At 36.7% G+C, this 26,283-nt stretch overlaps 1 protein-coding gene across 2 annotated transcripts in view; it reads right to left on the bottom strand.

Annotated features, from left to right (window-relative positions):
- Nucleotides 1-920: 920 nt before the first annotated feature.
- PRKCE (protein kinase C epsilon) overlaps nt 921-26,283 on the bottom strand; it is a 664,873-nt gene continuing 639,510 nt past the window's right edge. The window contains exon 15 of one of the 2 annotated variants that reach the window (XM_051975203.1): nt 921-1,460. In XM_051975203.1, the coding sequence (XP_051831163.1) occupies nt 1,314-1,460 (147 nt within the window). In that variant the 3' untranslated portion in view covers nt 921-1,313. The remainder of the gene's footprint in view (nt 1,461-26,283) is intronic. The other variant, XM_051975204.1, reaches the window with a different exon arrangement.

The following is a 26,283-nucleotide window of genomic DNA, read 5'->3' as shown; positions in this document are numbered from 1 at the left end:
CAAAATCACAGGGGATGAATACCTGGAAATCAAAGTACATAACACTGTTAGTGTATCTACAGGAGGTAACTTCACAATCATTTAGCGGCATTCGCATAAGTTACCATTTCATACCACCACATGCGTGCATCCCACCAAATGATCGCTGTTCACATATCTTGATCTTTTGCCATGTTTTGCTTTCTCTTGCCTCTTCCCAAAGCAGAGGTTTTAGATTCAGTTTTATACAATTAATTAAAAATACACACATATACACACACACACACACATACACACACAAAACACAACATAGTAGTACTATGATTTTATAAAAGTGTGCAAAAGTAACACACTGCAGTGAAAAATAAATATAAATAGTTGATGCAGGATCATTAGGACCCAAAACCAGGAACAGAATTTTGGAACTGAGCTTTTTCTAGATCACCTGTGTTTTTGGCTCTCTCTCCAATGGCACATGTATTTAGGCAGAATCTCACTAGCTGGGAGAAGTGCTGCATGTTCATCTGTCTATAAACACATGGAGATCCCTATGAAGAGTCCTCTCTACTAAAGCTATAATGTTTTGCATTGACTGGATAATTTGGTTCTCATTGTACTTTAGCCCTTTAATAGCCACCAACATGATAACAAATTTTCTCATTTTTAGATAGTTTGATTTTTTCAAATGTTCTACTAATTCCATATACAATTTAATTGTAAATCAAATTGACATAAAAAATTAATAGTAATTCCTTTCTTGAAATACAAGTTTATGAGAAGGGAGATTTTCCATCTCTCCACAGCCAAAAAAGTAGTTAATTTCTTCTTCTTCTTCTTCTTCTTCTTCTTTTTCTTCTTCTTCTTCTTTTTCCTTCTTCTACTTCTCCTCCTTCTTTTTTCTTCCTCTTCTTCTCTTTTTCCTCCTCCTTCTATTCTGCCTCCTTCTCTTTCTCCTCCTCCTCCTTCCTTTTTCCTATTCAGTAAAAAGCATGAAATTTGCATCCTTCACAAGTGACCCCTAGGAGTGAAACAGGCTTGCAAATGGTAAAAACATATGTCAGTGTGTTACATTTACATTTTCTGGGACAAAGTGATTTCATATTTCTTGGTGAGACAGAAATTAAGAATGTCTTTGGGTCACAAGGTGGAAAATGGACCAGGCTGGGCTACGTGAGCCTGGGGGAGATGGGAGCAAAAATACAATAAATAGAGTTGTAAGTGGGGGGTGTGGGCTCTTGGCAGATGTAGTTCATGAATTACTGAATCTCAGGAAATTTGACTTTCATGGAAACGCTTCCTGCAGTCTCCTGAATCATGTATCCTGGGGCAGCTTCTTAAGGGAGCAGCTCATCTCCAAAATATGAGAACCCCTTGAATTCCTCTTGATTGATCTGCTTAACAATTGCTTCATCAACTAGTGTGAGGACTGGTTCTTCGCGGGTAAAGTCTTGATCAAAATTATTGACATCTCTTTTGGTTTTCTGCAGGGGAAAAAAGAAAAGGAGAGAAGTTGAGTTTAGGCTGACCTTCCTATCCAGGAATCTCTACAAGGATTGATTATACTTGATCAAAAGCCTCTTGCTCAGGGCATGTTATTGCTAAATAAGGAATAATCAACCTTTGAGACTATGTCACTCAGGTAATTAATAATAACTACCATTTATATAATCGTTAAGATTTATAAATCCTTTTTACAAATACTATCTCATTTATTCTTCCACTCTGAGGAGTGGGTGCTATCTCCATTTTACAGTTGAGGAAACTAAGGCAAGATTAAGTGACTTGTCTAAGGTTACAGAGTAAGTATCTGAGGCCATTTTTGAATTTGGGACTTCTTGATTCCAGGTATACCACTTTTTTCACTGTCCCCCTGAGATGGCAATGGGGACAAGGGAAAGCAGCGGCAATGGAAAGGCAAGGTTGGTTTAAGAAATATCACAAGATTAAGTGACCTGTGCAAAGTTACAGAAAAAGTATCTGAAGCTATTTTTGAATTTGGGTCTTCTTGATTTCAGATTTACCACTCTATTCCTTATTACCCCACTGAGATGGCAATGGGAATAAGGGAAAGCAGCTGCAATGGAAAAGGAAGATAGGTTTGAGAAATATCTGGATTGTTTCTGGTTGAAAAGGTGGAGGAGGAAGGGAATGATGGAAAAGCAGGTAGGTGGGACTATTATACATTATATACTCTTTGGAATGTGGGAAGGAGGTGATACATAGTCAGATATATTAGGTCAAACATTCTAGCTTTTCAGTAATCTATCTCATTCCTTTGGAATGCTCTGCTCTCTTGCCTCCTATGGCTATGGTGCCTCTCTCTGCCTTCTATTGTACAGACATAAATTTATGCTCTTGGCTATTGACATAAGATCCCTTTCTTATGATGGCCTATCAAGGACTTTGATAGAGCCCAACAAGACATTCTCATCAAACAGTGGGGTATGGATGGGCCAGACCGTATCAAATCAGAGATACTACCTATTTGTTAGAAGGATGTAACATTGATAGGGGGATGAGGATCTAAGCCTGAAAAGAAAGCTCTAAAGATCATTGCCAACCAGGGAGGCAAGCAATTTCAGTAATTCTGAAATACTGGATAAAGACTCGTGACATCTGAGTTTTCCAAGTTTTGTCACTGAGAAAATGAGAACCTCATGACCCTTTGCCCCTTGTTTTTTCAACTATAAACTATGGGAATGAACTTCAGGAAATCAAAGATTATTACTTGAGTACCTACTGTGTGGTGAGGTACTGCACTAGGGATTAGGGACAGAAAGATATCTATAATATAGACTTTTGCCAAAGAATTTATATTCTAACAGAAGAAGAGCTCTATCAACACTTAACTATGAAACAAGGGAGAAAGTGGGGTGAGTAGAAAAGGAGAGGTCCCCAGGTTCCCTGGTTACATAGCATTAAATGCTAAAGGAGATACACAGAAGAATTCACAGGCATTCTCATTCTCAGGGTTAAGCCTGCTTAGGGAAATACAGTAGATGTGTGCGAAAAGAGATCTTAAAACATAAGGCAATATTGCCAACAAAAAAGTAACCAATGAGAGACAGCATTATATAATGGCTATTGAGCTGTCCTCAGACCTAGGAAGACCTGAATTCAAGATTGCCTCAGATACACCCTGTCTCTGTAACCCAAAGAAAATCACTTAACCTCTTAGCATAGACAGAGGTACTTTCTATCATTCTAATGGAGCAGGTGCTCACTTGTACTGGGTTGAGCCATTTTCCTCAGAGAGAGTTTAATCTGGAAAAAAAAGATACTGAGTAAATGGCATTTTTATAAAGTAGTACCCAAGACTTTTGGGACAGGAGAGGTCAACAAAGGCAGCACTGGGTGGGGAAGGATTTCTGGAGAAGGTACATGAGTATGCTGGTAAGAGTTAATCAATTCTTCAAAAATAAATAAACATGTGTATACACATACATGTATACACAGACATGTATATGTGTGTATATATTTAGTCCTCTATGTATACATATATACACACACATGCACACACAGGACAAACCTATTGGTTTTATCTATATTATTAATATTCTTCTCATCCCTTTCTTAAGTCGAGACAAGCAATAAAACAAAACAAAACTGAGTCTTCATTTGTAGCATTTGCTAATTTCCAAGGTGCAAATGCTCATATTTAAATTTTAATAATTGGCATTCTGAATTGATTTGAATTGGCTCCAGAACACCTCTATAAAAGAGAGACTTGATTAGGTTCTTCTAGGATGCAAGGATGTGTTAACTGGACAAAACACCATGAACACAGCTAGAAATGTTTAGGGTTTTTTCAGGAGACAATGAGGAACCTAATCAAGATGGAGCAAAAAGTGCAGAAAATGGGTTTGTGGGAGGTGAGAAAGATAGGTTGTAAGCTGCATTAAGGCTTACTGTCTCTTTGTTTAAACTCCCTGTTTTCTAGGGCCTAACATAGTACTCTGCACATAATAACACTTACCTTTTGAATGAATGAATGCATGTATACATGCATGAATGAATAGGATGAGGTCAGATTGTGGTGGTGGTGGAGGGGGAGAGGGAGGGGGGTTTGACTGCCAGGGCAAAGAATTACAATCTAGGCTAAATAGTATATTCCTAAGGTAACTACCAAAGAATTGAACACACAGTAGTTGTTCAAGGGTCAGTGATTTGGAATGGGTATGAATGGATCAGAATTCCAAGTAACTTTGGAATGCTAGAGAATAAATCAGAAAAAGTCCACGCTAAATTCAGCCAGAAGTTCAGGGCAAGATTTCATACCAACACAAGGTGGGACAGGGCTATGCAATGCTATGCAATCACTATGGAAAAAAAAATCTATGGGTTAGAGTGGTGAGCAAACTGGCCAGAAAGTTGTCCAAAAGAGACTTGTATAATTTTTTTTAAAACATAGGACTGATATGCAGACTTGAAGAAATAATGTGAAGTAGTATAAGTTATCTTCCCAACTTTTAAGGATTGATCAGTTGAGAGATTGATCAGACAAGAAAAAGATGGTAAACAAAATATATAAGAAAAGACTAAAAGAATTGATGTTATTTTACCTTTGAAAAGAGAAATCTCAGTAGGCAAAAAGTGTAAGGACTATTATATCAGATGGGGAGCAACTGTTTGACATAGTGGCCAGCCCTCTGGACCTCAAATAAAATCTGGATTTAATTCCTCTTTTCCCCTAAAACATTTACTACCAGGTGATTTCAGATAACCCAATCTACCTGGATAAGACTCAGTTTTTTCACTTGTATCAGAGGAATAGATATATTCACCCTACCTGCTTAATTGAGCTATTGTGAAGAATACATATTTTAAACCTTAATGCTGTGTGTGTGTGTGTGTTAAAAGTTATTTTTTACTAGTACTTCTCCACCTTTAAGGAAAAGAGGAAAATGACATGAACTATTATGTGACGACTTTCTGCTACATAGAATAAATAGCTTCATGATGGTAATGGGGCCAAGTGATAGAGAAAACTTGGGGGAATTCCTAAGTATCTTTACTTAACCGGTTTCTAAAATGGGTTAAATGGGAGTGCTGTATTTTCAAAGTATGGCTCCCTTTACTTTCATGGCCAAATGTTTGGGATTAATTTGGGGCTGGACTGGAAGGGTACTATAGTGGAGAGCTCTCTCTAATCATTTCTAATAATCTAATAGGAGAAAAGACATATAAGCAAATCACTATGACATAAGGGAGAGTGGGATAAGTAGAAAAGGAGAGGTCTCAGGTCAATGATCTCTCAAGTTTTCTGATGCCTTGCTCCATTGTATTTATAGGTACTACAAGAAATTCACAGAAGTATCACTCATGGACTCTATCCTCAGGTGGCAAAGCATATATTATGGAAATATAATACATGTAATAGAAAAAAAAGGAACTCAAAACATAAAGCAGTATTGCTAAAAGAAAGTATTTTCTATCTCCTCGGATTTTCCTAGACCATTTTAAGGTCTCCCCTTGGCACCTCTTCTCCACCTTCATCATAATTATCTTTAAACATGTTATATTCCTAATGGTAGGATGTATATTTTGATAGCAGAAAGTGTATCATTTTGAAAAAATCATTGTCTCTTCGCTGCTTAGCTCTGTAGTTTGCAAATAATAAATGATTAATAAACATTGGCCTACATGATAATAATTGTAATAATAGTTGGCATTTATATAGTTTTTTAAGGTTTGCAAAACACATAATAAATAATAGCTCATTTTATCCTTACAACAATCCTGGGAGGAAAGTGCTATTGTTATTCCCATTTTACAGATAAAGAAACTGAAGCAGGCAGCAATTAAGTGACTTGCCCAGGGTCACACAGTTAGAAAGAGTCTAAAGTCTGAATCTGAAGTTAACTTGCTGATTCCAAGCTCATTGCCCTTACCTTTGTGCCACAAATATGCTTAGGTGAATGAATGAGTAAATGGGCACTCAGAGAGTCTTGAATTGATTTGGGGGCAATGAGGAAGAAATTAAGAGAGGGATGCAGAAAAAGAAGTGGAAGATTGCCAAAAACAAACCCATTTAATTTGATTTTTTTCCAGAAACTGCCTTCTTTACAAAGGATCTTCAACTTCAATTCCCATGACCTTTCCATTCCTGACTGCCTACAAAACTGGCTATTAACAGGGGGTGAGTGGGAAGAACATTAGCAAAACCCTAAGTAATGTTCTGTTTGCACTCACTATTTAGCTAACAGGTTATGCCTTGATTATAGGCTATTAGGAAAGGAGAGCATGTTTTAATATCCAGAAGTACATTGGAATTTCACAACTCATTCATCTGAGGGTAGAGAGCCAAGTTCCATCAGCACTTAAAAATGGAAACACCTACAGTCAAATTACTATGCACGACAATAAACTTACACTTTGTCTTTGGAATTGAAGAATGCACAAAAGGCAATGTCATGAATTTGGGAATTGTTACAAGCACACTTTCCCACCCGCATCTGTGATGTTCACTAAGTTCAGAATAACTTCATATCTCCCTCCACCTGTTGAATCCTTAGCCAGTTAATAAAGCTCCCAGAAACACTGCTACTTATTTGAGGAAACTTTCTCTGAATCCCCTTCTTTCTGTCTTTTCTCAGTCCCAATCCCATCCTCTCTGTTTGCAGAAGATCTGGCATCAAATTCTAGCTCCAGCCCTTACCATTTAGATCTTCCATCTAGTGTGCAAACCAATGAAATTCTCAGTGCCTCTATTTCCTCATCTATAAAGCTAGGTTAACAATCCTTGCTTTATTCATTTCGTAGGGGTATGGTGAGAATCAAATGGTATAACACATAAATTACTCTGTATCCTACAGAATAGCATAAAAATGTTGGCTATTATAATTTTCATTTCCCTTATTACTTCTCAAATAGTATTGTTATGTTTTAGCTATGTATATTTGTATCTTATTCCCCCACTACACCATAAGATCTATCTAAACTTAGTATCTATCTGCCTCAGTACCTACTAGAGTACTTTGTATACAGTTGATATTAAATAAATATATAGTGAACTGAATTCAAAGGGAAGTAGCAGGACACAGTGAGAAGATGGTTCTGGGTCTGAAAATTGACTCTGTACCTTCTAACTTGTGTAATCTTGAGTCAGGCCCTGTGCAAATCACTGAACTTCTATCTGCTTTAGTTTCTTCAACTGTAAAATGAAGAATAACAATAGCACCCACTTCTCAAGATTGTTGTGAAAATCAAGTGCCATATTTGCAAAGTACTTAGCACAGTGCCTGGCACAGTAAGTACTTAAAAAATCCATCCATCCTTCCTTCCTTCCTCTCTCTCCCTTCCTTCCTTCTTTCCTTCCTCTCTCCTTTCCTCCCTCCCTCCCTTTTTCTCTCCCTTCCTCCCTCCCTCCCTTCTTCCTTCTTTCCTCCCTTCTTCCCTTCCTTCCTTCCTTCCTTCCTTCCTTCCTTCCTTCCTTCCTTCCTTCCTTCCTTCCTTCCTTCCTCCTTTCTTTTATCTGTTGCTCTTTACTTCCCTTTCTCTTTATGTAAACTGAGGAATATGGACTGTGATTCCATGATGAGGCATCATTAGAACTTCCAAGAAGCTAATAAAATAGATGGGGAGATCACTAAAGTATATGATAGCCAATAAAACAAGGCATTATGTAATATTATTGTATTATGACTATAGGCCTTTCTCCCACCTCCAACATTGTACCTAAATCTGACTTGTATAAACCTTGAGGGCAGTCTTCTAGGAGACATGATCACCTCCATATTCCATTTAAGCATTATAATAGAAATTTTAATGGAAGGCTGTGGTGATAAAATGAGATAATTTTATGTGATCAAAAAATCTTGGAAATGTTCTCCTGATCTGGGTCCCTGCCTCTGAATTATTGAAGATTCTTCTGGAAGGATACAACCTCAGTGGGTCTTGCCAAGCTGGAAAGGTTTAGAGCATCATCCCAGCCAAAGACTGTTCTCTGAGGACGAGCCCAGCTAACTGCTGGGAGTTTGTCACCAGCAGATCGACCACTAGGTGATGAATTATGTAACCAAAGTGACTCAGGATTTATGTCCTATGTTTTCTCATAGACTGATCACAACAAGCTGATGGACTTCCTTGCGTTCTTCTGGCATCACAAGGATAGCAGAAGAACACACAAACTATCTATCTGTTACTAATGTGTCTTATAATTGATATGTCTTACTTGTGTGTTACAATGTAAACCAAACAGATACTTGAATAATTTGTGTTTTTCTTTTGCCTGGTTATAGACTAGGGGCAAATTTAACCATGTCACTCTTTTGCTCAACAAGTACCAGGCTCCCTATTTCCTCAAGAGTCAATATTAAACTTCTCTGGCTTTCAAAGACCTCAAAATCTTGCCCCAGTTTATCGTTCCAGGGTTATTATAAATTGCTCCCTTTCCTGGAGTCTATGGTCTTGTCAAACTCACCCTCTTGCCACTCTTTAGACAGAATACTGATCACTGAGCTTTTATACTGACTCGGTCACATGCTTGGGATGCAATTCCCTTCACCTCCACCTCTTCATAGAATACCTTACTTCTTTCCAAATTCAGCTTGTATGCCACTTTCTACATTTCTAGATCCAATCAACTGTGGTTGCTTTCCCCACTCTGTCCCTGTTTTGTATATAATTAGAATACACTTATGTGAGGTATCCCAAAAGTCTTAGTGCAGTTTTGAGTTTTAAGAACATCGATAAATTTTAATCTGGTAAACTTAAAACTGCATTAAGATTTTTAGGATACCCTGCATTTGGATATCTACCCACAACAGATGGAACATAAGCTCTTTGAGAGCAGGAGCTGTTTCATTTAGGTCTTTGTAGCTTCAGCACCTATCACATAGTTTTGCACACAGAAATTACTTATAATTTGCTTATTCATTGATTGATAGTTTGATTTCCTCGAGTATATCCTGTAGTGTGCTAATAAGATTCGTTTTGATCAGCACAATGTCATTGGTAAATAAGAGAATATGAAGAAACACCGCTGGAAATTTCTTCTTGCATTTGGATTTCATGTCAGACATCCATCATTGCCTTAATGAACATTTCTGGCACATGGCTAATTCCCCATTTTATGCCTTGCTTAATACACCAAAAGATCACTGAGCAAAGATATTTCTGATTTCAGCTAACAAAGAAATCTTGCGTGACTTGAGTTCACTGGAGTGGGAACCATATTTTTGTTTTTCCTTGTAAGCTTAGCCATTAGTACAGTGCCTAGCACATAATAAGGGTTTAATTAATATTTGTTGCCTGGCTGATCCTAACATATACAATGAAGATATCTTCTTTAAGGCTATATTTTATTCTGCTAAGGCAAATATCTTTTTTTCTTTCAGTAATTAATAGATAATAAACACAGCTGGATCTCCTATTTTCTACCCCTCTCAGTAGCTGTAGGCTTCATTCTGTTGAGTTTAAAAAAACACAGGTTAAGTGTAGAATAAATCAAAGACTGTTCTACTGAGAAGCATAAATAAAATTATAGAAAAATTTAGATAAATTCTAAGTGAGTAAATAGAATGAAGGGCCATTAAGGATTTCTGGGGAGACATGTTCCTAATCTTGGAATTGAATCAGTGAGAATGACCACACTGTCTTGGAAAATCTTGTTAAATTTCCCAGTAAAAGACAGGAGACTAGGGCTAATAAGCAAGGATAAGGGGAGGATAATTCTAATGTTCCTTAGGGAGCAAAGATTATAAACAAACCATCATGATAGAGAACCCATTCATCAGACACTGTTGATCACTATGAGAAACGGAGCATGAAACAAAACTGCTGAGATTAGCCAGTCATGCACAGGATGCCCATGTTCTGAAAACTGTGCACTTTCCAGTTACCCAGAATCCTTTTATTTTCCTCTGTCCCTGCAGCCCTGAGTTTTTTCACTTCTTCCTCACTTCACTTTTCCACATTTCATCAAGGCTGCTGATTGACTTGCCATCCATTTAATTTTTTTTTAATTTAAAACTGCCCTAACTATATTTAAATCATAATCATCAGTTTTTAAAAGCAGTGGGCTTTCAGTTCATGTTTTCTATTAATTGTAGATCTGATGAGTTCAAATGCAAAGGGAAAATGCTTCAATTTCAGGGGTCCAGAGAAGGGGACAGGAGATTTATTGAATGCAGTCATTTCTGCTTGTCTTTGTAGTCTTTCTCATCTCCTATTGGTGTGGTAGCAGAATAACCTTGCCTTCTTGGTTTTAATTTTTGTTCTGATTCAAATTCATTTGCAAGTGAAGCCAGAGAAAATTGGGGAAATGTTTTGCCTTAAAAGAGAAAATTTTAGAACAGAGGGTTTGTGATTGAAATATAGTCTGAGTAGTACTGAATGAGAACTGATTCATTGGATGGAAGTTCAACCAGTAGCCTTGATGCCACTTAGAAGTGAAGAAACTCAAAGAAGCTGAACTAGCTCCCTCAGGCTAGTTGGTCTCTTTTCACATTGGTGAGAAAAGGATTGTGGTTGAGGAAAAGCACTGATTTTCATGCCCTTGCTAGCACAAAATTTGAGTGTTGTCTTTCAAAACTCAAATCAAATTCACCTTCTCCAAGAAGCTTTTCTTTACAACTCTAGCATTCCCCAAACTCTAATGGCAAATTTAATGACTTGATTCAGAACTTGGGTCTTTATGACGAATGCAAAAGTATTTTATTGCAAGCCAAGTATCTACTTAGCTTGGGGATAACAAATGCAAAAGCAAAGGTGGTTCTTAGCATCCAGAGGTTTATATTCTAAGATAATACACATAGAGAAGTAGTAAACAGGGGCAGCATTTTTCTTGCTGGTGTGGTGAAGTGGGCCATAGGGAAGTAGATTGAAATACTTTCCAAGGACATTGAAAACTGGGGATAAGGAAGAAATTGGAAAGGGCTGTTGCAGAGATGGTGCAGTGGGGTCATGCCATAGAGAGTGGGTTAACTGGGACAATCACCAATCATGAGTCAATAATTCTCAAATACATACTATGTTCCTTGAGAACAAGAACCAACCCTATCTTTCTTGCATCTTCTTAAAGTACTTAGCATAGCAACATGGTATTCATTTAATAAATTATCTGTCAAACTAAATCATTCACTTAATAATAAAACTGTGTTCTTTTTACTTGGAAACTCTAATCCTCACATCTGAATTTCATTCTCTTCTTAGTTCTTTACAAAATACTCTAAAAGAAAAAAGTTAAAGCTCAGTTAATGAGAAACCTATTCACCAGAACCCTCAAAGAGGGGGTTTTTCCACTTCAGTAGGTGACCCAAAACTCCCAGAGAAAAGAGGAGCAACAATATGGCTTCAGAATTGCAAGGGCAAAGAGAAATAGGATCCTGATGCAAACTTTTTCTTTTCTACTTTTCTACTTCTGTATCAATCAAGACAAGTATTTATTAAAGATTTCCTATGCACCAGGCATTGTGCTTTGCCCTAGGAACACAAATCAAGACCTACCCTCAAGGAGTCTCCATTACAATGGGGAAGACAACATATAATCATAACTATGAGAAACAGAGGGTTAACAGAAGATAAATTTAGAGGAGAAAGCCCTAACTCCTAAGAAAACTGGAAAAGGTCTCCTTAGATGGAAGCTTTGGAGTTATCTGGAAGGAAGACCTACACAAGTTTGGGCGAGAGAAAGAGAAATGGCCCCACTCATGGGCTCTTTTAGAAGGGCTTTCAACTGCAGGATAGCACTATCAGTTTGGAGAATTCTAAAGGGTCTGGAATTTACTTTCCTGGAAAGGGGAAGAAGGAAAGAAAAGGGTCTTTAAACTGTGAGTAGAGGTGATTTGGATATTACATTCCTTGAGCCTGAAATAAATGCTATCTTGTATTTGGAAAAAAAATAATTGATGGAGATAACCTCCAGGTAGTTATAGAGAGAAAATGCTAAAAAAAAAAAAAAAAAAAGTCAAATTGGTAATGGGAAATTATTCAAGAACTCAATGCCTAGGACAGATATCCCAAGTCTAGCATATCTTCAGATCAACCTTTTACCCCTTTTGTACCTCTTTATCCAGGGATATATAATAAGACATTGATCAGAATAAGACAGCATGTAGATGATGGGCTGTATGCTAACTCTGATCTTCGCTAGTTGAGGAACTATCTCAGTAAATTAGTCCATTAACAACCTTCCCTTCATTTTCTTACTCTACCCAATACTTATACTCTCTGCCTCACTAGAACCTTTATAAATTGTAAATGTTCTTTAAATGTGAACTATTAAAATGATGTTGGGCTTCAAAAAGACAATCAGAAAGGCAGGAAAATGAGTTTCAGAAAGTGTTAAAAGTATTTTCGTTTTTAACCATTAAAGCAGACTGAAAGGTTATTTTAGTTAATTCTGATTTGCCTTAAAAATTTACCTTAAAAAAATCAGAAAAAGTTCTGATTTACCTTAAAAAACCCTCCATTTTTTAGTATTTTGTTTTAACTGTAGTTGGACTTTGCTTTGCATTCTTTCCTTTGAAGAATACATGGAGATACATAAACAATTAATCCACTAATATCACTACAATATTAATCTCCCTAATGGACTTGTATCATGCCCATGTTCCCCCTCTGCTCAAAAACTTAGCATGGATCCCATTTTCTAATGAATCAATTCAAAATTCCTGCCTAACTCCTAAGATTCTCTATATTTTGGCTCCATTTTCCCTAGCCAATCTTTCCCACTATTTTCTTTGCCCGGAACAGTTGCTCTGATCAGGGATTTCTTTATTGCTATTAATATTTATCATGTTCTCTTTCTTCTATTTTTGTTCATGTTATTCCCGCCCTCAAAAATAATATCTCCCAGTCCCCTTGCATCTCTAAATTCTACCCATCAATCACAGTCAAGTTCAAGTCTTGCTTCCCTCTGTAAAGTATCCCCAGATTTTTGGGAAGTCCTATAAGACCTAGAATTTGATCCACTGATTCAGGTCTTTGTTGTGGTTGCTTATTCAGTCATATTTGACTCTTTATGTAAGGTTTTTTTTTTTTTTTTGGCAAAATAGTTTGTCATTTTTTTCTTTTATTTTTACATATACGATTTTTTGGTGACATCTTTTGATTTGTGTGTATATTGGATTTAAGTGAGGCGGAGTTACACAAAGTTTTCAGCCTCACTCTCTCTTCTAGAATCACCATTGTCCACTGGCAGGACAGAGTCAAAATAGCTGGTGATGATTTAAGATGCAGCGGATGATCTTGGTGTCTAACCAAGCTCTAAGCACTCTACAACACCTTGCTTCATCTGCCTTCTTGGCCATTGGAGTAAATTGTTCTCACCCACCCATTCCACCAAGGGAAGTATTTGCATGCTTAGGGTAGACCCCCTAATTCAATACAGAGTTTGGGACTCTTTGGTTACCCTCAGTCTGGTTTAGCTCATCTGCCAAAATGGTTTACTAGAGTGTGGCTGCTATGCATGCTACAGCTTCTTGGAGCCACAGGTGAGAGTTAAATGGTTCAGGTAGAAACAAATATATTTAGATATACATATCTTCCTATACATATAGGTAAAATATTTATATGTTGTTGAGTTATTTCGCACTGTTTGACTCTTTGTGACCCTGTTTGGGATTTTCTTGGTAAAGATATTGGAGTAGTTTGCCATTTCCTTCTCCAACTCATTTTACATTTGCGGAACTGGGGTAAACAGAGTTAAGTGACTTGCTCAGGGTCACACAGCTAGTAAGTGTTTGAGACCATTTAAATGCATAAAAACAAGCCTTCCTGATTCCAGACCTGGCACTCATTCACTGAACTACCTATCTGTCCTGATTTAAGTCTTAATTATTCTCTAATTATTCCGTAGATACACATCTTGTTTCCCATGAGTTGCTTAAGAACACAGACCAAGTCTTCTTATTTGTAAACTTCTACAGTAGAATTATAGTGTTAGACTTTAAAAATCCAGAGCTCTTTCTACAATATGCCTGAAAGATGATTATCTAGTCTACATGTTGGGAGAGAGCAAAAATTATTGTTGGTCAAAGTATATTACTGAAATGAAATGAGTCATAATTTTAGAGCTGAAGGACTTTATAGGGCATCATGCCCACCCCCTCTCATTTTAGAAATAAGGATAATGAGGTATAGAAAAAAGTTAGTGGTTTATCCAGAATCATACAGCTAATGAATGTCTGAGGCAGAATTTGACCTTAAGACAGGTGCTCTAGCCAATAGATCATAATAACATTAAGGGTTTGTTTCTGACAGATATATATATAACAAGGGCATATTATAGCTAAATGGGTCTAGAGCCAGGTCTTTGCCTCCTTACCTTACCTTTTGTTCTGGCTCAGACTACAGACTAAGTCAGAGAGAATTTTGGGAACACCTAGAACTACAGAACTTTATAAACTTAAAGCTCTCTCTGTTAGTTAGACCTATATCTTATTATGTGCTTTGTTCACTTGTGTTCCTTGTGAGTGATCCTCTCCTGTGTGATCCCTTGCTGGTGGTGTGTGCATTTATGGGAGAATGTGCCCCAGCTTCTTTTGTAAAGGGAGTGGGGGAGTATTGGAGATGCTATATTATCAAGTAATTGATTTGAATTAGAAAGCATCAGATTGTGGAGTCAAGATCTGAGTTCAAATTCTATTTTCTACCATTTATGTGACCTTGTCACTGACTGTCTCTAGCCTTCAGTTACCTTTTCTATAAGAAAAACTTCTTAAACTATGGCTCGTGACTTTATAACTGAATGTGGGAGTTGTGAAATTTTGATTTATTATCAGTAAATGTTTGAATTGTATACCTATTTTATATACATTTCATATATGTGACCTGGGGGCACGTAAAAATTTCTCGGGCAAAAAGGGAGCACTAGTGGGAAAGGATAAAAGGATGTAGTTGGACTAGTTGTTCTCTAAGGTTCATTACAGTTCTGAATCTATGGTTCTATGAATTGACTATCATCTGGTTGACTAGAGACAAGAGCGGGAGACATGATTGACAGCATGATATAACTGTCTAAAGTTAGTATGGATTCTTAATCTACCTCCCCCTCAAAAATGTTAAATAAGAGATTCTTCAAAGATTTGTGATTTTTATTGTTTCAGATACTTTCTCCATCAATGTCAACTATTCTCTCCACGTAGAACCATAATTAGAGATCTGAGCACTTGGGGCAAAGTTAGTTCAAATCAGTGGAGACTTGTGAGGTATAAATTTGAGTAGATGGGGATAATAGAACACCTTGAACATGCAACATTTCCCACTTACACATAAGATTCCCAGAATATCTATGACAGTTTCCAAGGCATTCTAGGGATCTATATCCACTCCAAACTATAGTTAATTTGGCATGCTAATGCATTTTTTTTCTCTAGATAGTCACAGGTGACAAATTATTCTAAGTTAAACTATTCCTAGAATTCTTAACTAAAGGATAAAAGTTATTATAAAGATATATTAGAGTACATAAAATTTTAAAGGTTGTGCATAACAAAAATCAACGAAGCTCAAAGTAGAAGAGAAATGAGAGTAGAAAATATATTTGAGTCAAATATCAATAAAATTTTGATATCCAAAACATATAAGGAATATCAAAAATACCCACAATAGAGAATAGTTTTCAAAGATAAATTGCAAAGTATAAATGACAACATCAAAATATGCTATAAATCACTAATTTAGAAATTAAAATTAAAACAACTTTGACAGCTCACCTCACATTGTGCAAATTCATAAAGATGGGAACAGACAATATTGCAGGGACTGTGGGAAGACAATTATACTGAAGTCCTTAGAGTTTAACTAAACTGTCCATGTTCTTTGACCAATGATTCTACTACTGGTCATATAATCCCTCCCCCCCCCCCCCAATATCTCTAACAGCTCTTTTGAGCAAGTGCTGAACTGAAAATAAAATATGCTCAATCAATTGGGGAAGAGCTAAAAACAAAACAAAACCCTATGGTATATGAATATAATGGGAAGGGGAAGAAAGAGAATAAGCCTTTATTAAGTATCTACTATGTGTCAGGCACTACACTAAGTGCTTTACAAATACTGTCTAATTTAGTAATGAAATATTATGATACAGTAAGAATTGATGAATATGAGGAATTCAGAGAAACATGGAAAGACTATCAACTGATGCAGTAAAATAAGCAGCACTAAGAAAAACTATATGCACAAAGATTACAATGACATAAAATAATAATATGAATATAAAAAATATTGACTAGTTGGAAAACAAATAAAAGTGACAAAGGACAGAGAGTAAACAACATACTTTCTTCTTTGAGGCAGAGAGGAAAGGGTCTTACCAGAACAGAATATTGTAGGTATTATCACATATGTTCATTGTATGGGATTTTTTGCTTAGTTGTTTTGCTTTAAGAAAGGATGCAATCAAGAGAAGGGAAATTACTGTGATACAGAGGCAAAAAAAAATCAATAAAACAATTGTTTTAATAAAATAAAATATTCTCCATATTCAATTGAAATACAGTCTGGGTTGATTTTGCCTCAGGTGCTCGACTATGTAGAGAGTGCGATCTACCTTGGTGGAGAAAGTACCCAAACCTATATATCTTTGAACTATGTCCATATTGACTGAGGAATAGTCAGGTCACATCATATTTATAACTCTGTTGTCAAATCATTTCTCCCACTTGCTGTAGTAATATGAGTAAACTATTGAAAAAAATACTAAGCTTTAGATGTTTACTCATTAAATTTCATATCTTGTCATGAGATCACTTTTAATCTTGATTCTGACATGTGGTAGCAGTGCTCCCAGCTTCATGTCATCTACAAAGTTTTTTAACATTCTTATTTGAATAGGAATATGTATTTGAACATATAGTTAGACTGAAAAAGGACAAGGAAAGAAATCGATTGCATACAACTATAAACCTTCCTCTCTATAGACATCAATCCATCAATCAATTTTGGTTGGTTGTTCAAAGAAATATTAATTCACCATATTCTGCTACTGATCTGAAGACATATTTTCCATTTTGTCCAGGTGGATCTCATGAGAGACTTTTTAAATTCCTTGCTAAAACCAGTGGGAACTATTATATATACCAATCTAGTAATACCAGGAAACAGTAAATTAAGTTAATTTGGCATAGGTTTATTCTGAGGGAATCTATGCTGGCTGGGAGGAATCAGCACTTCTTTAAAGTATCCACAAACCATCTGTTTAACAATAATAGAACAGAAGAAAATCTCTTCTAGAATTTTTCTAGGGATTTGAAAGCAGAGACCATTTTTTTTTTGAATCTAACCTTTGTCCCTTTCTAAAAAATGGGGAAATCTTTGGCCCTCTCCAGAGTCCTGACCTGCCAGGTTGTTGACAATAGTACTATGTTCACACCTTCAAATTCTTTTAACTTCCTGGGATGTAATTATCTTTCCCTGCAACTGGAAATTTGCTGCTTATTATTTCATCACTTACCTTAGGGCCTAATTTTCTCTTAAGCATGTTTCTTCTACCTTTCATTTTTAGAGCCACTCATGCCTTAGTAGCCTTTTAACATTTAATTGATAAATGGAAACAAAATAGGGGTTGTGTAACTCTTTCTCTTGTTTATATGCTATCACCTGATATTACTAAATCACTTTCCCTAAGCAAGAAACTCCAAAAGAACTTGACTGAAGTTTATCAAATAACCAGAATTCTGGGGAAAAACAAAAGAAACAAAAAACTATTAGCCAAATTTTCTGTCACTAGTTGTTTGCTAAGACTTATCTATTTTCCCCTAAAATGATTGGTTGCTTGTCTATTTAAAAAGGGAAGGGAGGGATTTAAAGTTCATTTTAAAGTGTTTTGGAAAAACAATAGCATTTGGTTACACAACCTGTTATTGACTAAATTCAACTCCTCAACCCTACCAATATCCCATAGTATGATGAAATACAGCTAGTGGCTCCTCCCACCCTTCCCGCCCTTTCAACAACTGGTTTGGGTAGTAGACACAACTCTAGAAGTCTCACAGAAAGGAATATTTTAGTTCATAGACATTATACATTTTTACAACATGTTAGTAATTTAAAAACTAGTAATATGAATTTTTAAACATACTTCCAAGGCAAAAATTGAAAAAGCAGCTTTAGGTAATGTCCAGCTTGGGAGGTCTGTTGAAGTTTTATAAGGAACATTCTCCTTTATGCTTCCACAAAAAACAGAGGGGCAGAGTGCAACCAAAAAATCTTCTCCTTGACAGAAATTGGAAAGGAAGAAAGGGAGGAAGGAAGAAAAGAAAGAAAGGATTAAAGAAAGGAGGGAGGGGTGGATGAAGAGATGAAAGAAGGGAAAGAGCTAGGGAAGAAGGAGGAAAAGGAAAGAGGGAGGTAGGAAAGAAAGGAGGAAGGCCAGAAGAAAGGGGGGAGGAAGAGAGAGAGAGAGATGGAGGAAAAGATGATAAGAAAAGAAGGAGGAAAGGAGGGAAGAAGAACAGAAGGAAGGAAGGAAAGAAAGAAAGGAGGGAGGAGTGGTGGAAGAGATTAAAAAGAGAAGAAAGAAAGGAAGAAGAAAAAAGGAGGGAGGGAAGGAGAGAGGAAAGAAGAAAAGGAAGAATGAAGGGTGGGAAGAACAGAAGAAAGGGAAGGAGGAAGGGATAAAAGAAGGAGGGAGGAAGAAAAGGAGGGAAGAAGGAAAGGAGGGAAGAATGGAGGAAGAGTTTAAAGAAGGGAAGGAGGGAGAGATGAAGGAAGGGAGGAATGAAAGAAGGGAAGAAGGAGAGAAGAAAGGAGGGAGAGGTAGAAGAAAAGAAATAAGGAGAGGGGGAGAAAAGAAAGGAAAGAAGGGATGGATAGAGGAAGAGATTAAAGAATGGAAGGAAGGAGGGAGGAAGAAAAGGAATAAAGGAAGAAAGAAAGAAGTGAGGAATGAGAAAAGGGAGGAAAGAAAAGATGAAATGAAGGAAGGAGGGAAAGAGAAAAGAAGGAAGGGAAGAAAAGGGGAGGGTATTTAAGGCAACAAAGCAAAGTTTCTTGGAAGTTTCCCTCACTTGAAAGCAGTTGAAAATCTCTCCAAAGCTAGTCTGGAGACTTACAGTACCTTTTCCTGATTAAGCTGCCTATAAGAAAGGCCATATACTCTCTTCCCTCTCAAAATTGAAGGGGAAGGCCAATTATGGCCAATCCTACCACGATCCTGACTCCAGAAGCTTGATTTCCAGAGCCCCCAGTACTGACATTAGCAGCACTACTACATGAAGTCTTTGATTCCAGTTGCTAGTGGCCTTCCTTACCCCAAAATATAATATTGTAATTATTTTGTATATTCTTATTATAGTATATACTATTTCTCTTTATAGGATGCCTTTTGTCTTTGTGTTGCCCACACAATACATAAAAATGAATGATGATGATGGTTTGTTAAATTTTTAAACAAACCAAGATCTCTTAATTCTGATGCTGCATCTTCCCCTAACTCTCACTGAACTCAATCCTCCTTGTTACACTCTTCTAAGCTCTCACCCCTTTGTAGATACATATCCCATCCTGACTGATAAATACAGGGACAAAAACAAAAGGTTAAATTCAGTCCAGAGTTATTTTGGTCTATGTGAGGTCAGGCAAAACCCATGTTGTCATACATTTTGGTTTTTGACTATTTTCAATTTAGTATTTTACATACACAGTCTCATATCTGACGACTATCCCAGTCCTCAGAACTGGAAGGGACCTTAGGTACCATCTAGTTTACACCTTTCTTTTTACAGATGAGGAAAAGAAAACATCAGACAGGCTGAGAAACTGAGGAAACAGATGGTTACAGCTTATGGTTATAGATGGTAAAAAGCAGAAGTGGGATTTGAATCTAGTTCTTCTGCCTCCAACTCCCTACTATTTACATTGTATCCCATGACTTCTTTACCAGTTTTTTTATATATCTTATCAAAGATAATATTTCACAATTGATATCCTTTACCAAAAATGTCTCTGTAATATACTTTTAATTTTCAGCTGCATTATTACCTATCAATTTCTTACATTTAGAAAATCTACAAAGCAATAAATTAAGTCCTGGTTTGTTATGCTTGCTCATCTCTGAGACGTAAATAATCACAGTAAATAGTTAACAATCAGCTCCGGGTCTGAACAAGCTGATTCTAGCACACTTCCCCAAATCTAAGAAATTGAGCAATTTCTTGAGCAATTAGTGCCCAGTGTAGGGCTCATCATAAAATAGGTGAATGCTTGATGAATTGAATTCACTATCTTTAAATAAAACCCAAGAAAAAAATTCTGAACCTATTTACTTTGGGAATAGCCTAGACCTACATCTATAAAGCAATGGGGAAAAGCAATTAATTGGGCAATTTGGCCCCTAAATGACAAGAGAACCCAAAAACTTAGGATGGAGGGAAGAAAGTGAGGGTCAGATTTGGTCCTATATATATAGTTAGTTAGTTAGATAGATATAGATATAGATTATACATTTGGATATTACACATTATATATATACATGTATATATATATGGATATACCCAGGTATATCCCCTTTGCTCCCAGAACATGAGGATTAGATGAGAAAGGGTCCTGAAAGGACTTTCAGAAGCATGATTGCCATCCCAGTGCCAAAACTAGTAACAGACAAATTGGAGTGCTCAGTTCATGTCTGCACACAAACCTTTTCTCTAGATAGCAGGGAAAGAGCAAGTGAAATGTGGGTAGGGAGAAGGAAAAGTGGTGGAGGAGGGGATGCTGAAAATGACTTGGCAGCCCCTTTAACATCAGCTAAATCCTGCCAGTCAGAGCCATCAGCCCTGGGGCAGCAGTACAGTGCTTCAGCTTGCTACAGGATCCATATGCGTCATATACCAGACCCCAACAGGGCACACTGCTGCTGTGAGATGGGCAGCAGCCCAGATCTGATAACACCTTTAGAAAGTGTGCGTCCTGGACTGGTAGTGGGAGGCAGGCCCAGAATAGCTCTGCTGGCATCGGAGCACTTTTTACTTTATAACTTGTTTTTAATCACAGGCCTTTCTGCCTTTCACTCCAGAGACTTTGCTAAGGTCAACAGTGGTAGAATATTTGTTTTGGGGTTGTTCCTGGTGCTTAGAGAAGAAGGTCTCCTATCTCATTCTGGCAAGGGCTGGTGCTCCTGCATTCACCCCTTCTTAATCCTTTTTTTTTTCCCCTTATTTGTGAAAATGCTTCAGATAAAGATCTTTTCCCTTGGCTCAATATTTGTTAGAACCCTGCCTGCCTTGAAATGGGAACTGCAAACACTTAGACACCCGCCCTGTGAGGCAAGATGAGGTAACCTATCCTTCCCTGCAATCAAACGATATACTGCGGTTTCCTGAGACACAATCATGATGCCCTGCATTCCAAGGGTCTGGAGACTGTCTTGGGTCAAAGAAGGGAAGAAAGAGACGCACTGTGTTTGTGTGTTTGTGTGTGTGTGTAAATGCAAAAAGCATCAAATACAAAATCAGAAAATCCTTGGTTCATATCCAGTTGTGTATTTACTACCTTTGTGACTTTGAGCAAGTTGATTCACTTTCCTGGTACTTGGTTTCCTTATCTGTAAATGAGTGGTTGGACTACATGACCAATGGGGTCATATTTTGGCTTTTTGTTTACAATACTAAAATCATTAAAGACTGAACAAGGAGAATATGTATCAGGGCTGGACCAAGTGCCCTCAGATCTTAGACTCCCAGAATGCTCATGAATAAGGAAACTGGGAAATCACTGAACATCCCTAGATGTCCAATTCTTCATCTGTAAAATAAAGGCTAGATTAGGCGTGTGTCTTAACCTGGGGTCCATGCCCTTTCTTTTTTCATTTAATAATTGTACTTTAACATCACGGTTTTCTTTGTAATTCTATGTATTTTATTTTATAACATTCTTTTGAGAAGGGGTCTCTGGGCTTCAAAGGGCCTGTGACAGAAAAAAGATAAGAACCACTTAGGATTTTGTAGCTCAAAGTCCTATGGTGCCATTAGGTGCTGGTCAAACTCCTACATTTTCCAGAAGTAGTGTGGTCAAGGGGAAAGAACAGTTAGGCTTGAGAGAGACAGGCTGGATTATGGTTCCAGCTCTGCCCCTGAATCCCTGCTCTGGGTTTGGGAGGCAGATCATCTCATTTGGCTGTAGGGTGTAAAACTCTCTGCAAATAGGAAATATAGACACTAAAGCCCAGAGACAGTAACAGAGCAAAAAAATAAGTAAAACTCACATCTTCTGTTCCCAAGTCCATCCTTCCTTCTGCTACGCTACACTATTATTCTTTATTTTTCTCCTCCCTGACCCATTTCAAATCAAATAAAGCCTGCAAATTTCTGAAGAGTAGCAAGGGAACTATCAATTTTTGAGAATACAGGAAGGTTTGTCTAATAACTGTTTCTGCCAAGAACAGTGGGCTTGGAAAATGGACTCATGAGAGCAAAGGTGACAGTAATAAGTAATGAAGGAAAGAGAGACATTAAGGGAAGAGAGGAATAGAGACAGAGGGATTTAAAAAATGAAGAAAGAAAAGAAAGGGAGGAAGGGAGGAAGAGAAGAAAAGAAGGAGGAAGGGAAGAAAGGAGAGAGGGAGGAAAGGAATGAGGGAAAGAGAAAAAGAGGGAGAGCAGAAAGAAGGAAGGAAGAAAGAGGAAGAGAGGGAGAGAGAGAGAGAGAGAGGGAGGAAGAGAAGAGAAAAATAAAGGGAGGAAGGAAAGAAAGAATATCAATAAAATCTAAAAAAATACATGGAAGAAACCAAAAAAGAAGTTTAGATGGGGACAATTTTAACAAGATAATTTTATTACTACCATATTACATTCCATATATACTTAAAAACCAAATTGTGTATAGAAGTTCATGGTTCATCTTCAATTTTCTTTTGTGTACTTTTCATACTAGGATATTTACATTTGTTAGTAATAGATTTGTATTTTTAAAAAAGATAAATTTAGAAATAATAATAAAGTAGACTTACTGGGAGAGGGAGTACAATTCTCTCCCTCCCTCTTCCCCAGGGTTTGACCGGATGCTTGATAATTAAGGGTTAGAAGAATGCTTAAGTTTGGGAGCATTAATATCGATGGCTTGGTCAAATCACAGTAGTTAAAATCACTTCTGAAATCTGGAGCTATTCTGAGTGTATTAATTTTTTTTTAAATCATTGCCACCTAGGAAACAAAAGACTTACAGATTTGTTTTCCAAACACGATGAAAGGGCTCAGACTCTTTACCTCTCTAAGAAAGGGGGAAGGAGAATGGAACCTATACTTCAGAAGATAGGGAGGGACAGGTAATGAACCAAGAGGTCCACGGTGACACAGAGAGGATTCTGTTGTTTAATGTCGCAAGTCTGAATCAGAATACCACCTAGGCTTGTTATGATATTCCATAGTTTTGAATGCTAAATTGGAACAGGGATTCTCACTACTTCTGCCAAACAGATCTCCATGCTGGTTATTTTATCTTGTTTATATCATTCCCTTGAAATTCACCATATCTCTAAGACAAGAATTTGCTCTTCTATGTGGGATAAAACAAAAAAAAAAATTGGTATTTTTATGTAAGCAAATAGCCATTATTGTGGCCATCTTTTAAAAATGCTAGCATAGTTACTAAAAGATAAAAGAACTCACATCAGAGTCAACCACAGACAATAGCTTCCAGATAGCTGATGCTGGAACACACTTGCCACCTTTTGGTAGAGAGCTGGTAGACTACGGTTGTGGATATTACTGTATCAGGGGGCTTTATTCAGCTACTGCTTTTAAAACTTAATATTGTGGGGGTAGATTCTATGAAGAGGTAATTGGGATTCTATGAAGGGGTAATTGGGAAGTGATTATGGGAAAAAAGCATTAATGAAAAATGACTTGCTTCGTGCTGCTGATTCAAATCTATACTGGAAAACACTTTAGAAATAAAAGCAATACAGTATGTTTAAAGCACTTCCACTTTTTGTATTTTATGTTATCAACAACAACAATAACAACAAACTATTTCACTAAGCATCATTTCCTTCACCAACTCATTTTACAAATGAGGAAACTGAGGCAACAAGATTAAGTGACTTGTCCAGGGTCACACGACTAGTAAGTGTCTAAAGATAAATTTGAACTCATGTGCCATCTAGCTTCCCAGGTGAGGAACAGAATATATATATCAAGGACTGCTAAGAATTAGTTTACCTGGATTCTGAATCAATCTAATCAAAAAAGACTAAATTGAAAAGAAAGGAGAAGAGAGAAAATTGTGTGGATACAAATGTGTATGCGTAACTGTGTATATGTGTAAATATACACACATATATACATGTACATATATAAGTATGTGTGTATGTCCACCAAGCTAGATAGGGAAGGGAATAAGCATTTTTATGGGTACCTATTATATTCTTTGCCATTGTCAAAGTGCTTTACAAATACTATCTAATTTCATCCTCACAACAAGCCTGCAAAGTAGGAGTTGTTATTGTCTCCATTTTACAGTTGAGGAAACTAAAGCAAACAGAAACTTAGTGATATAGCTAGTGTCCAAGGCCAAATTTGAATTCAGGTCTTCTTGACTGCAGGCCCAGTGTTTATAGACTGTATTTAGCTTAGAAAGCATACGCAAGAATGAAGAGGAGGAATAGAAGTTCAAAGCAGACACCATTCAGGAATCAGCAATAAAAACCATGGCCTCAGGTGTCAACACATAAAAGCATAAAGTATAGATAATAAGTGAGATGAATTAGAAAGCTTAATACAAGGATGTAGGCTGAAAACCAGTATGGTTCCCAAAGAGCAGACTTGATTCAAAAGAAACAAGTTAGGGAAAATGGGATGTCAGGAAGCAAAGGAGCACTACAATAAATTAAGGCAAAACATTCAGGTGAGGAAATACAGAAACCATGGTTGAGGATGGGGATGCGGAAAAGGAGCATGGCAGCGAGCATCTGGCTGAAGATCATTGAAGAGAAACAAAAGCAATATTGTAGGAAGAATGTACTACAGACAACTTTGACAGAGAGAAAATAGCTGAGCAGATCAGCCGATGGATCACACTGGGCACAGAAGCATAATATAATAGTGGTGGCAAATTGCCAATATCTGTATATTTACTAGCAGTCTTTATTAAAAGCAAAACAGGCAATGATTTTTTACTTGCCTTAAAATAATTTCATCTTTTTAAAATGGGGTTCTTCTCTTGGGGGAGAGGGGGTCTGTGAAATTTTAAAAATATATTTTGATAACTGTGTTCCAATGTAGCTAGTTTCTTTTATTTTTTGTTTGTATATTTAATTTTATGCATTGAAAAATGCATATGACTTACAAATGAGGTGACTTACAAATTCATCACACTGCCAAGGGGACTCATGACCCTCAAAAAGTGAAAAACTCTTGCTTTAAAGGTTAAACAATTAAGAGAAATTTCATTCTTGATCTGACTTTTTACCCATACGGAGAAAATATTTGGTGGGGGAAATTCCAGGAACTTTAGGGGAAAAGTAATTTATAGCATCTTAGATTTATAATAAAGGAGAAAAAAACAAGGTATAGTCTTTACATCTACCTGATTATATAAGGTCAAATATCACAGGCTTCAGAAAAAAGATAAGTGGGATTCCACATACTAAAATTCCGTAGGTGACATTGTTCTCTAAAGAGAACAAGAAGCTCTAAATAATGAGAAAAAAATTCCAATATGAAGGAAAAAAAGGGAACTTGTTTAAAAAGACTCATAAAACACACACACACATGTATATTTACACATATGTAAACACACATGTTGTGTTTACCTATACACAATCTGTATATATGTATGTGTGTATATCATTGCAAAATATACATAATAAATACATATATATACACACAATTGATCTCTATTCACAGATTCTGTATTTGTGAATTTGCCTCCTCTGAAATTTAATTGTAATCCTTAAATCAATAATCATGGTGATTTCATGGTCATTTGTGGAATGTGACAAAAAAAATTGAGTCTTCAACATTGCCTTCTTGTTTCTGCTTCCAACATTACAAGCAAGAGTGCTTTTTACATCTATTTAGTGCTATGTTTATTTTACTAATTTTTGTGCTTTTTGTTGTTGGTGTTTAAAATGGATCCCAAATATAATACTGAAATACTATCTATTGTTTTTAAATGTAGGATGACTGTGATATGTCTTATGGGGAAAAAATGTGTTAGATAAATTTATTCATGCTATGATAATAATGCTGTTAGTTTTGTGAGTTCAATCTTAATAATCAACAATATGGCATATCCACAAAAAGGAAGAAGTTCACTAATCTGTATGTGAAGCTAAAGTAGATGTTGTGACCACAGGCTTGTAGAAACTTAACATGTGTTTCTCCTAGGAGCAATAGCTCATTCTTCACTAATTCAGTGTTT

The sequence above is a fragment of the Antechinus flavipes genome, chromosome 2 (genome assembly GCF_016432865.1).
Source record: "Antechinus flavipes isolate AdamAnt ecotype Samford, QLD, Australia chromosome 2, AdamAnt_v2, whole genome shotgun sequence".
NCBI classification, from domain to species: domain Eukaryota; kingdom Metazoa; phylum Chordata; class Mammalia; order Dasyuromorphia; family Dasyuridae; genus Antechinus; species Antechinus flavipes.
The sequence above is the reverse complement of the archived record's forward strand: the minus strand, read 5'-3'. Positions and strand labels throughout refer to the sequence as shown.